The sequence below is a fragment of the Rhagoletis pomonella genome, unplaced genomic scaffold, assembly GCF_013731165.1.
Source record: "Rhagoletis pomonella isolate Grant_MI unplaced genomic scaffold, Rhpom_1.0 Rhpom_scaffold_00005, whole genome shotgun sequence".
Lineage (NCBI taxonomy): Eukaryota > Metazoa > Arthropoda > Insecta > Diptera > Tephritidae > Rhagoletis > Rhagoletis pomonella.
The window spans coordinates 71,909,941-71,926,443 of NW_023458559.1; the positions used below are offsets into that span (position 1 = coordinate 71,909,941).

A 16,503-nucleotide genomic window follows, 5' to 3' on the forward strand; every position below is an offset into this window, starting at 1 on the left:
TATTAATTTTTATTTTAAGGTTTCTTTATTACTGTTTTCAAATTTTCTTAAAATTATTTATTTTAGCTCAACGCAATAATAATCAAACAAACTCAAATCTATCTAATATTATGCTAAGATACTAAAGAACAAAACATTTGGATTTGTGCAATATTTGATCTAAAATTAAAGGATATAATTTTTAAATTTTTGTAAGCTATTTACAAGTGAAAATAAATAATACATATATAAGAGACTTCATAAAACAGAAAAATCCAATTTTGCAGAATTAGTGTAATACTATAAATTTACAAATAATTGATGGTGCAGCTAAATCATCTTTTTTTTTCCTTTTTCAACTTTCCATATTATTTAACAAACACTCATATAAATCTTCGCCACTTTGTTGTTATAAATAAATTTCCCATTTTCTACTAAAACCTTACTTAACTATATAAAATATTTGCATTTGCATTTGCATTAATTAAATTAAAACCGACTAAATGCGACTAAATTGCGATTAAAATCAATTACATTCGAATATTTGGATCTGGATAAATACATACGCATGCATGTACATATGTTTGTATTGCTTTGATGAATAGTTGCCGTTTCACGCTCATTTATTGCTGCTTTTTCCATCGTTTGCTTGGACGGTATTGCCATCTCGCTTCAACTTATGTTTGTCGCAGGCTAAAGCCCAATTAAAATACAAAATGCCCGCAACGAAAAGAAAGAGAGGAGGTGAATGTGTGTGTGTGTGTGAATGTGCCTCGAAATCTCCATCTAATACATTATGGTAAGCTGCAATGACCGTTAGATGAGCGTGAGCATATGTAGGCGTGTGAATTCGATCGAAGAGCGGCAGGAGAGCGCATAAGCAAGCTACATATATGTATATCTGTATGTGTGTGTGCACATGCATATGTGCGCTTATTTGCATTTTTTTACAGTTGCGTCGATCAAAGATCACAAAAACCAGCATGAACGTACAAACGAACAACAGCAACAATCAAATTATTGCTTTATTGGCAGCGAGTGAGCTCCTCCCACAGCGCCTACTACAAGCCTCAGCTGAGCGCCGGCGCCAATGTCTACTTTAGACGCATACAAAGATGCCATGCAAGCTTGTCGCTGACGCCGTTGACACCGCGGAACCATGCGACGATGCATAACCCACTGAGCTGTAGCCTTCATCGATCAATTTCTGCCGCTTACCCACAGCGGCGCCGCTGGCATCCGACGAGGCATCCGATTCGCAGTGTTCACTGTTGAAGTGAAAGAATTTGCGACGCACATTAACCGCCGTTGCCTCCTCTTCACTCGATTCGCAATGCATATCGCAGTCGCCGCTGCCGCTGCTGGTGTTGCAACTGTGCGTGGAGGCGCGTGATGTGGAGCTGACCGCCTTCATGCTGAGATCCATGGGGCAATCCTGCGCGTCAGCGGCATCGCTGGTATTCTGCAGTTGTGTACTTGCAGCGCTGGTGCTTTCAGCGCCAATGGAGCAGACCGAGACTGGTGAGAGTGACTGCATTTTGGCGGCAAAGGAGAGCGCGGCAGATTCAGCGATGGCGCTAGCAGTTGGTGTTGGTGAGCTTGGCTGGTGTGTTGGGGAATTGACTGAGTTGGGCGTGAGCGCTGATGTTGGCACCGGTACGGAGAGTGGTGGACTGCTGAGCGTGGGGATGGTGTGTGGTGTGGCGCGTATCGCAATGGGACTATGTATTTGGTGGGGGTAGGTGTGGGTGTGGGGGTGCAACTGTCTTTGTTGGCGCTCTTGTTGTACTTGGTGGTGCACACGCTGCTCGCCGGAGCGTTGTGTAGATGATAATGCTGGTGAAGGCGAATGCACATCCAGTTCATCGTCCTCATTCTCATCACCGCCCCCAACGCACAACTCCGGTGAATGTCGCGCGGCTTCTTGTTGCTCGCGCATTTGCTGCTCTGCAGCTGCTGTAGCCGCAGCGGCGGCGGCGGCAATTTGTGGTGAGTAACGATGCGCCGAATCAGCGGAGGCAGCTGAATCTACAGACTGACGATGCTTGTACATTTCCGAACGATAAGCGGCATCAGCGGCCGCTGCAGCGGCGGCGGCGGCATTTGGATGATAAGCAGCCGCAGCAGCAGCGGCTGGGAAGAGCAAATGTGGTGGCAACTGGAAGGCAGACTGCGCTGCACCCATGCTCGGCAGCGAGCTCATCATGCTGAAGAAAGGCAACGAGCCAGCAGCGTCGGCGGCCGGATGACGTGCGGCAGACATGAAAGGTGCTGCTTGAGCCATCATGTCGGGCAAATGGTAGCCAGGATAGCCGAGCAAGCCACCAGCGGCAGCCATGTGTGGGTTGAGCGATTGCATATGTTGTTTGGCAGCAGCGGCGGCGGCGCTGGCCATATCGCCATAGCCGCCGGCATTTGGATTCGCGGCTGGATTACCGCCGGCAACAGCAGCTGCGGCTTTGTTCGCAGCATCGATGGCCTGCTGTTGTTGTTCCTGCAGCAAGCAGTGGATCTTGAACCAATTAGAGCGGCGACCATAGCGGGAGCCACCCTTCGACATGCCCACTGCGTAGCATTTGCGTAGGCGGCAAGCCTTGCAGGTGGTACGATTTTTCTTGTCGATGACGCATTTACCGCTGTTCTTGCATTCGCTAATCGAGGAGAGATTGTTGTACGAGCGGCCGAAAAAGGACTATAAAGAGAGAGAGAAGAAGAGAAATGGAATTGATTAGTTATTTTTGGAAAAGATACGTTTTTGTCGGTATTTTTTTCTGCAAAAGAGGCAACATTTTAAAATATTTTCGCATTGTTGGCGTTGCCGAATTTTTCGAACCCAGTTTTTTTAACTGGTTTTTGTAAATACTTCGAACACAAAAAATGTCTTACCGAATAGACTTTTTTCGGAATAATTTTTAGTTTTTTCGAACTCGATTAGTTTCGGTATTGAAAGAACTCGATTTTTTCCATTGTAAACTGGATTTTTCGATATAGTATTATATTGATATCGAAAATTTTTAAATTGAGTTTTTTTCGAAATGTTTTTTTTTTGATATCGAAATTTTTGAAGTTGATTATTTCCAACTTTAAACAAATTTTGGTTTTCGTTTTTTTGCAATTTTTATGGATAAGTTTTCTTCGAATGTAGTTTCCAAAAATTAACCGAATTTTTGCGATATCAATTTTTTTGAAGTTGATTATTTTGAACTTTAAAAAATTTAGGTTTTCGTTTTTTGCAATTTTTTTCGATGTTTTTTTTTCGAATGTTATTTCTAAAAATTAACCGCTTTCTTCGATATCGAAATTTTTTCGAGCTTCTTTCTTTTCGATCTTTTTTTGAAAATTTCTTTCGAGAATTTTTCTTCGAATGTGGACCTGCTCTATAAAATTACCGAATTTTTTCGAGTTTTCAGGCAGCTTCTGTAATTCACTTTCGAGTGAATTTCAACCGAAGTCACTTTGAATTAAGATTTAATGGGCTTTAAATTCACTCGGAAGTGAATTGCAGTAGCTGTCTGAAAAAATTTACATTCTTAACCTTTAAAAAATTTTTGTTTAACACTTACTTTGCAGCCCTCACATGTGAATGCGCCAAAGTGAAATCCGGCAGCTGGTTCTCCGCAAACTTTGCATGTTTGATTCATCTGTAAAAAAAAAATAATAAACAATGATTAGTCAGTTGAAAGATAACACAATTTTTTTAATATTTTTAGATATATGAAGGAATTATATTTTATTGTATTTATTTGAAGTTAAACAAATTATGAAATTTTAGCGGAGTGTTTTCCATGCCATAAAGTTGTCGACTTTTAGTTGAGTGTAAGTATAGTTTTTATCTTGAATATGTTCACGACTTGATGTTAGTTTTTCAAATTTATATAATGTTAGATCATGAATTTCGGGACACGACTTTCACAACAGCTTTTTCGCACTAATTTACTTAGGTCTGACACAGTTTTTTCTTTGCAATCAACTAACCATATTTAGGCCCAGTTCGGGTATGCACACATCCATCATCTCAGCCATCTATTGATACACTAATTTCTTGCACTTTAAAACTTTGTTTCGCTTCACTAAATACGCTGAAAGTATTTTGTACTTTTTTTCCTCTTGCTCCTATCGTTGTTCCGTTACCACTGACGTTTGTCGCATAAATGCTGCATATGCTTAACTCGTCCGTTTTTTTATAGGCGATCCTCAAAAAGGAGTATACACAGCTACTGCGAAAGGAGAGGCCGTGCAAATTATCGATGCAAGATATATGACGTAGGATATGCGTTGGTGTTTGTGTATAAATGCCTTACTCTAAAGACCGCGCAATTTGCTACCTAAGCTGAGAACTTTGCAAACAATAGCTTGAAATGAGTAGCCATGAAAAATGTATGCGAAACAAAATGCGTTTGAATAGCCGGCGGCAGGTATGATATTTGAAAGAGCACTCATCTAGTTCTAGATATTCATTCTTTCAACTAGCCATTTAGGCAGGCAGTCATTTCAAGCTTATGCATAATTATTTGTTATGTTGGTTGAGAGTGATGCTTTTCTGTAGCGATTGTTGTTGTTGAAATTATATAATACTACGCTTAAACGCTTCTGAAGAAAAAATTTCGCTGGGTTTATAAAACAATACGTGCTTATAGCTAGCAGCTTCACTCCTATTGCTAGATTCCTAGCGATATACTTGACAGCTTTATCAAAAATGCGCCTGATAAATTTCACAAAAAATGCAAAATGAGAGCAATTTTCGCCTACAAACCAGCAAACGGATATTTTGTTAATTTTTGCAATTTTCCGTTCATGCTTTAACTGGTTACATACATACATGTAGACGCTCAAAAATCATGCCATCTTGGTTGCTGTCATCACTACCTTCTGCTTAACATCTTTTTTTAGCAATTTTGCACGCTTCATTCCTGGTCATTTGACGTTGACGTAACCTTGAAGCGTGTGCATTATTTTGAACGTCACTCAGCGGGTGTTTGGTCATTAAAAAATGTGGTACTGCGTTAGTTTTTTGGCTAATATTATCTGCACTGAAATTTCTTTTTTTGAAGACACCTTCTTGCCATCGATCTTCTACATAGTAAACTGTTGCGAATTTTTCATTTGTTTTCTTTTTTAGAGTTTTTTGCAATCTTTGTTTTTTAAGTGCAATGTTTAAGAAATATTTTTCTTATTTGCTAGAGCGTGACTTTTCGTAGAATTAGAGATAAGCGTGAAAATTGCAAATATTTCTGGAACAATGTTGCTTGTGAACGGTGAGCACCTTTTTTAGTTTTGATCAGGGACCGAACATAACAGTTATTGATGAAAACTGTCATGGAAAAATTCACTATCAAGGAAATGTTCTACAACTAAGTGATATATACATACCAATCGATTTGTTTTTTCACCGAGAACAAAATTTGAAACAAAAATTTTATTTGCAATTTTTATGCAAAATTTAAAAATATAACAATTATTTTTGATTTTTATATTATAAATTCAAAATAACAATTATTTTTTACTTTTACTTTGTATGTCGCAGATAACAGTTATCGAAGACTTTTATTTGTAAAAGTCATCAATAAAAATCAGTCACCGACTTTTATTTTTTAAATCATTCGCATAAAAGTCATTGACATTTTTCGCTGTTAAGAAGGTGTTGGGAAACAAAAGTTTACTACGACTTATACAAATGACTTTTATAAGTATGATTTAAAAAATAAAGGTCAGTGACTGATTTTTATTTAAGACTTTTATAAATAAAAGTCTTCGATAACTGTTATTTAAGACATATAATTTAAAAATCGAAAATAACTGTTATTTGCAGATTATTTAGATTAAAATCTAAAATAATTGTTATTTTGGCTTTATAAAATAAAAGGCAGAAATAACGGTTATTTAAGGAGTAATTAAAAGTCAAAAAATAATGGTTAAATAGCGATTTTTTTAATAAAAGCTGTAACTGTTACGCTCGCTAGTTTTGATTTTACTTAAAGATCGCATGTCTAACAGTAGTAAAGAAAGGATCTGTAAGACAATTTCTTAGGCAAGCAAAATTTTAAATAGTTAAAAAAGTATATACTGAATAGCTTCGATACTTTATTTCAGATACATATAAATAAGAAGTGTTAAAAATAATCACCAATGCAGCAACGGTTTTATAAAATTACTTTAGAGCTTTTTAAAAACTTACTTAGTTTCGTTTGAAATTTTGAATTGCCCTCAACATTTTTGCACCGTATCTCAAACCTCAAAAAAAAAATTGTCTTGCAATATTTATTCCCTCACTCAAACCAATGCAGGTTACGCATTACATATGCATACATACGTACATGTATGTGTGTACATATGTTCATATACCTCTACTTATAGCTCTGCTCAGATTGAATTCAATTTTCTACCTCACAAGAAGTCATAATTAAACTAGCCAACCTCTACAAACCTTATGTTATGCAATGCTAAAAACCATAATGCATTCCCATGACAGTTACCTGATTTTTGCAACTAAGTTGCTCTAGTTTTGAGAAGAAAATGGGATTAGTGTAAAGGACATACAGCTCACAGTGTATGAAACCATGAAACCGCAAATGTTAAAAAGAGACAATTGAAATTTCTATAGTTTAAGTATAATTGGCGTAGAAGTTTAAGGCCAAATATGAGGACGTAAAAAAGAAAGCACTAAGTGAAGTAGTTAGGCAACAATTTATCATTTATCAACTAGCGGGGGCAGGTTAGATAATGTTTGCTTGAAATATAAGTATTTGAATAAGAAGTATTTGGAGTTCGAGAAACCTGCTTACCTAATTACGATCGATTGTTTTCTTTGAGCAAATTTAAAATTTGAAGTAACTAGCAGACCCCGCGAACCTCGTCCCGCCCAAAATTAATTTGTTATTGAAACATTTGGTACAACATTTTCACCGACAATTCACCTTCATGTTTGGTTTTGTGATCATCAGAAGGCATATCCTCCATTTCTGTCTTAAATAACCAAATGAAAGCGTTATGTTCATGACGAAGTTCTTGCGGCAACAATGATCCGGCTCGATGGTGAATCGTCCTTGATTCTGTATAGTACAGTTGGTGGAACTTTCAAAATTGGGGAGTAGCTTTGGTCCACATAAATCTAATATAATAATAATAATCCCAACAGTTTTAACCCTCCATTCCCGCCCATCCGCACGAGGGGCGCAGTCCGCATGACGTACGGAACCAATATTTTAAATTTTTGTGCCGAGTCACGATAGGCAGGAGTTTGTTAAGTGTCGAGATCTAAAACTGTTCAGCTACAGAACTAAATTCATCAGCTGATTTTATGTATTTATGTCCATAATTCACTTACTGAGAGAGGAGAGTATCGCTTTCTTAATGCTGAAAAGCGGATCTGATATATCAAACGTGCTGGAGTGAGAGTTAAAATCCTAGCATAAGCAACGGAGTGGGTCGTGCAATTCAAAATTGGTTTTACAAGCTTTCAGAAATATGGGACAAAAGTGTCTTGATACGCGTGAGGGAACATTACATAAAGCTTACATCAGCCAGAAGAGACGGACTTGAAATTGAGCCTGTCAGTAATTTAACCATAAAAATTATACCAAGCATTTCCCTGCGACTGGCAAGTGTAGGAAGGTTAATAAGTTTTAAGCGACTCGTATAAGGTGGAAGACTATATTGAGAATCCCATCGGAAATTTCTTAAAGCAAAAAGTAGGAGCTGTTTTTGAATTGATTCTATCTTGTCTGAGTAAATTTGATACCTTGGATTCCAAACCACCGAGCCGTATTCCAGAATCGGCCTAACTAATGTTGTAAACAGGGTTTTAGTGATATAAGGGTCACTAAATTCTTTTGACCATCATTTCACAAATGCAAGTACACCTTTAGCCTTGTTGACTGTCTCATTAATGTGAAGATTAAAATTAAGCGTAGACCTATTTCAGACGAAATATCGTAATTATCTTTCAATTATATTTGTAGGCATTTATCAAGAATTGTCTTTATTCTGTTTAGTCGTTAAGCAAGGATTTTCGAGACTTGAATTATATATTTAATAAAGGTTTCAAAGAAGAAATATTCAGTGTTAAAACAAAAACATTCCAAAGTATTTTTTCATAAATCGGTTAACTAACAGGTACCGAAAATTTCATACCAATACTTTAATTTTAGATCATCGAATGACGATTTTTTTTTTTTTTTAATTTTACTTTTTAATCAAGCATAATCGTCAAGTTTGGATTTTTATTTTTTCTATCAAATATAAAAGTTAGTTTGGATTTTAACGACTATTATGGAGACTATATTTTTATGCCCGTTTTAAATCTTTTATGGCCAAAAAAACTTAAAATTCAAATTTACGATTAAAATTTTATCGAAAAAATAAAAAGCCAAAATGATCGACAAAATAAAAGTGATAAAATAACGATTAAATTTGATCGACAAAATAAAAATGCAATTTTAACGGTGAAACTATGATTTTTATCATAACCGTTACGCTCCCTGATAAGTATACAACTGAATGTACCTTTTGAACCTGCATTACAGCCTCCTTAACTTCCTAGCAACGAAAGAAACCTAAGGTAGCCGATTTCTAAGTATACAAGTAATATACATATATGCAAATAAGTTTGTCCGAGCTTTTCATACAATTTTTGGGATGCACCTTCTTGTTACCACACATAACTATCGGCATTGTTCTGTGTTATTGATGATTGATTGACTTACTTGTTAAGTATTTTACTATCTTTTCCAGACTGATGTTGAGCAAAAACTTTGTATTGGCTTAATTTTTACGTGATGCACATAGGTCTATGTGATTTCGGAATTTTCCCTAGCTGTTTCGAAATTATGTTTTCAATACTCAAAAGCCCATTGGAAATTAGCAATGCGTTGACTTTATTCTGCATAACATATGGTTATTTTTATAAAATTTAGACTTCTGGAAAGGATCAGTAGGGCTTATAAGTAAGCTAGAGCTACCTTGATTACGATTGGCTAGCATCTGATAGAGTAGATTTTAGTTGAGTAACCAAAACTGTCGTCGGACAAAATAGTTCAATAATGCTTATAATCGCCAGTGCTAAATCTTAACTAGGGGAGCGGTGCTCGTGTTAGCAAAAATAAGCTTCGGTGCAACGACTTTAAAAGGTTACGATGAGAGTTACATTGAAGATTTTCTATAAGGTGATAAGTTTTATATATTTCTATACTGTCAGGCCAGTTGCAGGGAACGAAATACTTGGTTTGCATGACTGGGGGCTGTGGAATCTCTGCCACTTAGAATAAGAAGATAGATAGATAGATATATAACCCACTGAGAAGCGCTACCACTTGAAAAAAAACGTGGCTAAATTGTTTTCTTCCTCAGGGGTATAGTTATTCCAGGACTACAAACAAATCCAATCGAATTTAAGTAAATATGTATATATATATGTGACAGTCAAACCACGAAAGAAATTTGCTTTACCTCATTGCAATTTTTAATTTTTTTGGCAGAGGCTTAAAGTTACTTTTTTTGGGGTAAACTTGTCTTTTTTTAGAACATTGCTTACCCCCTTCAGCGTGCAAAAGAATTTCGTTTTTCGTGACTCCTAATAAGTCAAAGAGCATTTTAACCCTCTACCGGTGATTTTCTTTAGCTGTTCAAAAAGACCCGTTCTGGAAGAAGTTAGAGGGTTACAGTATTCCATGAAAAAATTTGCTACTAAATTTTGTTGTATGTACGTATCCCAAGACAGAAGAAGTAAACAAAACAAAATTCTTCAAATTTTACAACAACAAAAAAATTAAACAAATTTTTTCAAAAAAAAAACAACTAAACCTGCGTGAAAATTTGTGCAGTGATGCGCATACGTCTTACTTTATTTTTTATTTTGTAAAAAAACTCACCTTTTGGTTTTAATTCTTTAATTTCCTTGTTTAAGAAAAATCTTATACTCTATACTCTGTAAGCTGTATCCACTTGCAACACCCACTGATCAGCTTTCGTGTTTTGTGCTATCTTTGTTTTAATATAAACTTTTTAGATTTGCCGAAGAACAAACAGATTTTTCTTGAACGCGTATTGGCACTTGGCGTAGTTGAATGTATTCCTCAGAAAAGAACAGTTTTTATTGCACAATTTTCAATAAAATATATAGTAAAAGTACTTTTTCTGCAAACCGTAGTTGCTAGTCTTTTGTTGCGGCGGCACTTTTTTTTCTTTAATTATATTGTCACATTAATTGTTATTACTCGTGTAAACTCTTTCTTCACTCCTTCAAAGACTTTGATCACAAGTCCATATCTAATTGTTTTACAATACAAAAAAACAAAGAGTTAATTTGTTATGCGCTTCAACGCAATAACTCTTCTTCTTAGTTAGTTCCTCGCTTAAAAACAACTCAAAAATGAAACTGGTCTTCAAAGTTGTTTACCCCGTTTTTTTTTTGTATTTTTGTTGTTTTACGACGCTCTTACTTCGCGCGTTGCACGTTTTCTACGCTTCGACAACTGGCAGACAACTGAGCTGAAGTATCTTTCAATGTCTTACAAGAAGCATATTTTTATTCGAATACACGTTTTGTACTAGGTACGCTCGTCTGCCGTCTGCCATCTACTACTACTACGCCCTATAAGCAAACTTAGCTAGCACTGAAGTCAACTCTAAAAGCAGTCAAAAGAGTGACTGGCGCACACACAAGAGTCAGTCAGTATAAGCAGAGACAGAGACATATGTACCTAGTTGGAAGAAACAAACGACTTGATACAATACAAACAACCACCGTATCAAATGTTGCCACCAGGTGAGCGGATGAGCTCTGAGGCTGGCTATCTGTCTGCATGTTGTGGCAGCAGCAGCGATCGCAGCATAAAGAGCAGCAGCAACGTCAGCGGCTGCAGCGCAGTTGTAATTGCGGCAGCGATGGTAACAGCGACGTTTCCAACACCAAGCTGTTGCGCAGCATTGATCTTTGATTGTTTTACAGTTACTGTTAGCTGTTAATGATTTGCTCTGTTATGAAATTTGCAGTTGGGAATTAACAGTTTTCTTTCTGGTTGTGCAGGGGTTCAATTGAACAGCAGTTGATAGAAAGTATATAAATATTTTATTTATAAGTATCTATGTTTTCTTGTAGAGTTCCTAAAGAGCATACCGGATTATATTTCTTATATTCATAGTTGTGTAATTGTTTTTATGTAAGTCTGTTCAAGACTGTTCGACTGGCTTGAGAATGTTTTTTTGATTTTTCGGTAATATTCTTCAGTTATATTCAAATGCAAATGCAAAATGTTGTCAACGTGGGAAACATTCCTGTAAATTGCAAATAAAATTTACTCTGTTAAAGTTAAGTTGTACTGTTAGTTATTTATTGTTTGTTATCGCCAATACAGCGGTCTATGTAATGTAACAGATATGGACTGTAATGTACTGATGGCGCGAAAAGGATATTTCCGTGATAGGTTCGCGTTATCTACTGATAAGTTTTAAAATGTACATAACTGTAAAATTTTCCGCACGTTTTCTCATTTCTCTAAAAAATTTAGTGATCGTGACGGTTATCATCTATATAACAAAAATCACAATTCAACCGTTAAAATTGGATTTATCATTTTCCGATCAAATTTAATTGTCAGTTTTTGATTTTTATCGAACAAAAAATTTTTAGTTATTTTTGGATTATTATATTTTGATCATACCATAACGGCTAAGATCACATTTATTAATTTTTTTAGATCCTACAAAATTTAAAACGATCATAAAAATGCGGTCTTCATAACGGTTAAATATAATCGAAAAAATATAAATTCAAAAAAAAAACGATTATTTTTTGATTGTAAAAAAAATAAAACAAAAATCTTGCGATTATGCTTGATTAAAAAATAAAAATAAAAAAATTACTATTTTGTAAGGATCTAAAAATAAAAATCTTGGTATTTAATAGTAATTTTTGGACCTACATTATTTCCAAAGCTATCGACAGTTTTTGACTCAAGCCAATATTCACGATAAACACTACAACCGCCCACAGAAATTCAGTCGATCACACGATTTTTTATATTTGTACCGCTTCCTACCGGACTTGCAACAAGTAGACATATGTCGATGCGCCACAGGAAAATATTGGTGTGTATCTCCAAAGTCAAAATTAAGTTGATACCTAAAGTTATTTGAGGCTTTTCGACATAATTTTTAATGGAATAACTATCATAAAAGTTGCAACTAACTTTAGAGTCGACTTTATTTTGACTATGAATGTGCCCCATTGCTATTTATCAACCTAATCCGCTATTTAACTGAAATACATGAAATTTTGAGTTGTGTCGTTATTGAAGAAGACCATCAATATGTGCATATAGTCCTTCAAACTTCGAACCCCCATGTCGTGGTTCTGCAAAACCTCACAACTGACATTTGTGCTACAAATAAGATTTGCTCACCGGAACCATTTTGAAACAAGACAGGTTTTACTAGGTTTTGCATTGATACCCGGCTCTGTAACCTAAACGATGATATATTTTACAAGTATCTACATATAGAAAGTGCGGAGTTACTTAAGCTTGACTTTGAGAGCTTTTTTTCTAAATACATATATTTATCACCGTCAACCCGTTATTTCTGTTCAAGGCTTTCTTGTTAAAAATTTTGCGTCTGTTTTTTTTTTGGTTTTGTGTGCAGAGCATCGTTCAACAAATGGGCGGAGCTAACACCCAATAAACCACATGTATGAACGTGCGTTCATACATACACACACCGCAATATATGTATGCACACACTAATGAACATCTGTGAGTGTATATGTTAGTTTATATTTTGTAGAGTGAATCGTACAACTTCACATTTGAATAGCAAGCCAGTATGTTATTTTAATTACATTTTTTACACCTTTTAACAATAATTGTGCATAAGATAATTAATATCGCCCGATTTGTGCGAACAACAGAGATGTCGATGCAAGCGTTTATTGTAACATAAAAAAAATAACAAAAAACAAATACTTACATTTCGCTTAATTGCGTTTGGATGCATGATATTAATTACGTAGTTCGACTGCTAATATAAATAAAATTAATCTTAAAAAAAAAACGTCAAAAAGTTAAATTCTTTTGAACCTTTGATATAAAATTTAAAATCGTTTTCTTGTCTATTTTTTTTTGAAATAATTTGTTTTTACGATTGTTTACTGTAGCTGAGAGAAAAATTACATTCCCGTTCTCGCTATAAATCTGCTTTCCGCATTTATTTATAATTACTTTCCTTTATCTTCACACTCTCTACTGACTCATAAAGTTTCTTTTCTAAATATTTTTACTTTAATGTATCAAACTAATAGAATATTATTTTTTGCTAAAATCATCTCTTTCCTGTTTTGCCATTAAGCAACTTTTCTGATGACATAATATAGGGTAATCTATCAATTTAATTTGGATGTTTGAACAAGTTTTAAAGCGTCAGTTGTATTTTAAGTATGTTAATTTTTAATGATTGAACATTTTAGAAGATTTTCGTCAAATCATCTTCAATGAATCATGGACGGCTGCATGAGTCATATTACTTACATATATTAAAAAAAAAAAAAAGTATTCAAATTTTATGACACATATCCAAATAAGAAATAATTTTTTGCCAAAGTGTTTGCTGTATATATTTAGTATTTTCTAGAAGTTCTGAATAAAAAGTAGCAAATTTTGATGAAATTTTTTGCAATTTTTGTGAACTTTATATAAAGTGTGTAAGTTATATTTATATGGTTTATATTGTAGAATGAATGTTATTTTCATAAATAATTAATGCAAAAAATCGTGCATAAAAATTATTGTGAATATTATATTACAACAAGTGGTACACTTTCATTTGTCGCCTAGTGTATTTCTGCATTAAAAAAGCTACGCTTAAATTTCATTTACCGTCCGAAGGCTGCGTAAAACTGGAGGAGAAGCTCAGCCACACAAATGGAAAGAGTGTAAGCGTTAAAACATTACTGCTATTCTTGAATTTGACCAGGATTTAATAAAAAATAAGCAAAATATTTAGTGAAAATTTACAAAATTTAATAAAAGGCAGTAAAGTTAAAGTCTTAGCGATACACAGTGGCCCGACCTATAAAAGTTTGCCGGAAAAAAGTACTTATAGCTTCAAATCCTTAGATTTGTCACGAAAAACCAGCTGGATCGGTGATCGATTGGATCACTGCAGAGGTCCTTTGAGGAGGATTTGTAGTAAAAAATTTATATTTAATGTATATAATTTTACTGATAGCTATTTTAGGAACACCCTAACCAAATTTGGTATGATGAACCCAAAAAGCTTTTGAATTAATGCCACTATTGGAGTCTCAACTCTCATCTGTTTCATAAGTTTTGCTCGCATCTTCATGGTGACTTACGAAATGAATATGCGGTTCTCTTAAAAAGCTGGTGGCGGAGATCGAAAGTCTTTTAATAGCTTTTGGCGGTGGTAAGTGTCAATGTTAATCTTAAATCCTGAAGATAAGCCACTCAGGGTTATATAAGAACGCTTTTTATAATTTCTTCTTGTAATCCAGTAATTTCAGCACTTTTGGTGTGGTTCATAAAAAATCTCCTTGCGCCATATCCATTTTTAAGCCATCAATTATTAAGCGCATTTTACTTTTGAAAGGAGACTGAATGTATTTTTAGCGAGATCCTACCGAGTCCATGTCGGCAATTTTCCTGATAATAGGAATTTTGAAGTTTACTTTGTAAGCTATATGCGAATGTATTCGAGTATTTTGATAAAAAAAAAAAAATAATAATAAAAATCCTTTGTACATATGTACATAAGCAGTAAAGATAATAGAGGTTGGCCATACATTTTATCCGCCTGGAAAGTGTTTTGTAGCGGTGGGCTCAATTTTATAAAAATGTATCTAATTTTTGTATGGGGACTTGCAACGGAGAGGAGATAGGTGGTATGTTCCCAGGAAAAATTTGTTGGGGAAGGAAAAATAATGGGGGTTTATGGTGAATTTTATCCCATTTTAGCGATTTTTGGGTAGCTATGACCCTGTTTTCAAACAACTTTCATAAAAGTACAAAACCGTGCAGTTTTTAGATGGTTCAAAAAAGTTCGAATTCGGTGATATTTTTTGGCAAAAAAGACCCCTAATTTTGACATCTTACTCTAGCTACGTCGCTCATTATATATGTACGAATTGTTTTTCTTCTCTTCTTCTTCTTACATTAAATTGTTTTTACTTCTATGCCAAATGCATGTTTTCAAGCGTCCTGGCACACCACTTTGATGAACAACGGCGTACTATTTATTGCATTTGTATAATTTTTAGAAAACAAAGTTTCAAAACTTCAATATTGGTCTACTAAAAGTCCACTAAAAAGGGCTTTAAAACACCAAAGGCTAGTTTTTTTTCTACGCAATTGCACATTCATTAACAAGCTAGAATTATCAAACATCAAAATTCCATTTTGATTTTTTCCGGCTAAAGTCGTCATATGGCCTATTGTTGATATATTTGGTTGACCAATTTTCGCAAGATTTAACTTTTCTGCGCGAATTTACAAGGTCGCTTGCTCATGTAATCAAACGAAAAGTGACGAAAATTTTAAATAAAAGAATTTCAGCGACCTTTTGAAATTTATTAAAAATCGCTTAAGGTTATATTTACAAGTATGTGCTTGCGATAATATTACAGAAACCCTTGCTCACCTTCTTGGTAAAAAGCCTTTATGAAATTATCATTTGCAACCAACCAATTGTGCACCAATGCCAAAACCTATTCTACGCACACTTCCGCGAACGCGTAAAAAACGCACAACATTTCACCAAAAAGGTCAACGGAGGTAAGATGTCAGAAAGAAAGTCAAATTTTACTTATGTACATAAAAAACTCAAAAACTAAGAAGTCAGTAAAATGTCAGAAAGTCAGCGAAATGCTGAGCAAACAGTTCGCAGAAGCACGCAATTTCATATAAGAAGCAGTCACAAAAAACTGGGCAGCGAAACAGATATTTGGAAAAAGGCCGTAAAGAAATGTTCAAAAGAACGCATAAAAAATGTTGAAAAAATTAAAACAAAAAAAATAGTAAAAGGCTTTGTGCGCGTGGAAAACCCTCGAATAGATGTTTCGCTAAAAAACGGAAAACAATCAGCTACTTCAATGGAAGGCCAAGGACGACAGCAACAGAACGTTGAAATGCATAGCCTGCAGTTAAAAAAGTCAGAGCAACTAAGGCACACTACACCTTATTTGGCACAACAACAAAACGCCGTAAATAGCTAATAATAAACGCATGCAATTTGCACACCGCACACGAATGGTGTTGAGTAAAAAATGTATTCAAGGACTTCAGAGAAAACGCGCTGGTATGCAGTCAAGACAAGCTGGGAGCAAAATGAGCTATAGTTTATCAGCAAAAACGTAATATTGGCAGGAATGCAAAGAAGGAAAGCAACGCACTTTGGCAACTGAGAGTACGCACATGTGTGTGTGGCTGTGCAAAAAATGGAGGTCACCCTAACGACACGAATCCTTGCAAAAAAAAAAATTCTACATATAATAAAATAGCAATTTAGAAATAAAAGCGA

General features: G+C 35.1%; 1 protein-coding gene across 1 annotated transcript; it reads right to left on the minus strand.

The window, feature by feature from the left end:
- Nucleotides 1-246: 246 nt before the first annotated feature.
- Nucleotides 247-10,502, minus strand: LOC118739966 (zygotic gap protein knirps). Its single transcript, XM_036471469.1, has 3 exons — nucleotides 9,846-10,502; nucleotides 3,543-3,620; nucleotides 247-2,671 (listed from the first exon to the last, which is right to left on the minus strand). Exons 2-3 carry the CDS (start codon nucleotides 3,618-3,620, stop codon nucleotides 1,079-1,081), a joined length of 1,671 nt encoding a protein of 556 aa, XP_036327362.1. The 5' UTR covers nucleotides 9,846-10,502; the 3' UTR covers nucleotides 247-1,078.
- Between the last annotated feature and the right edge of the window lie 6,001 nt (nucleotides 10,503-16,503).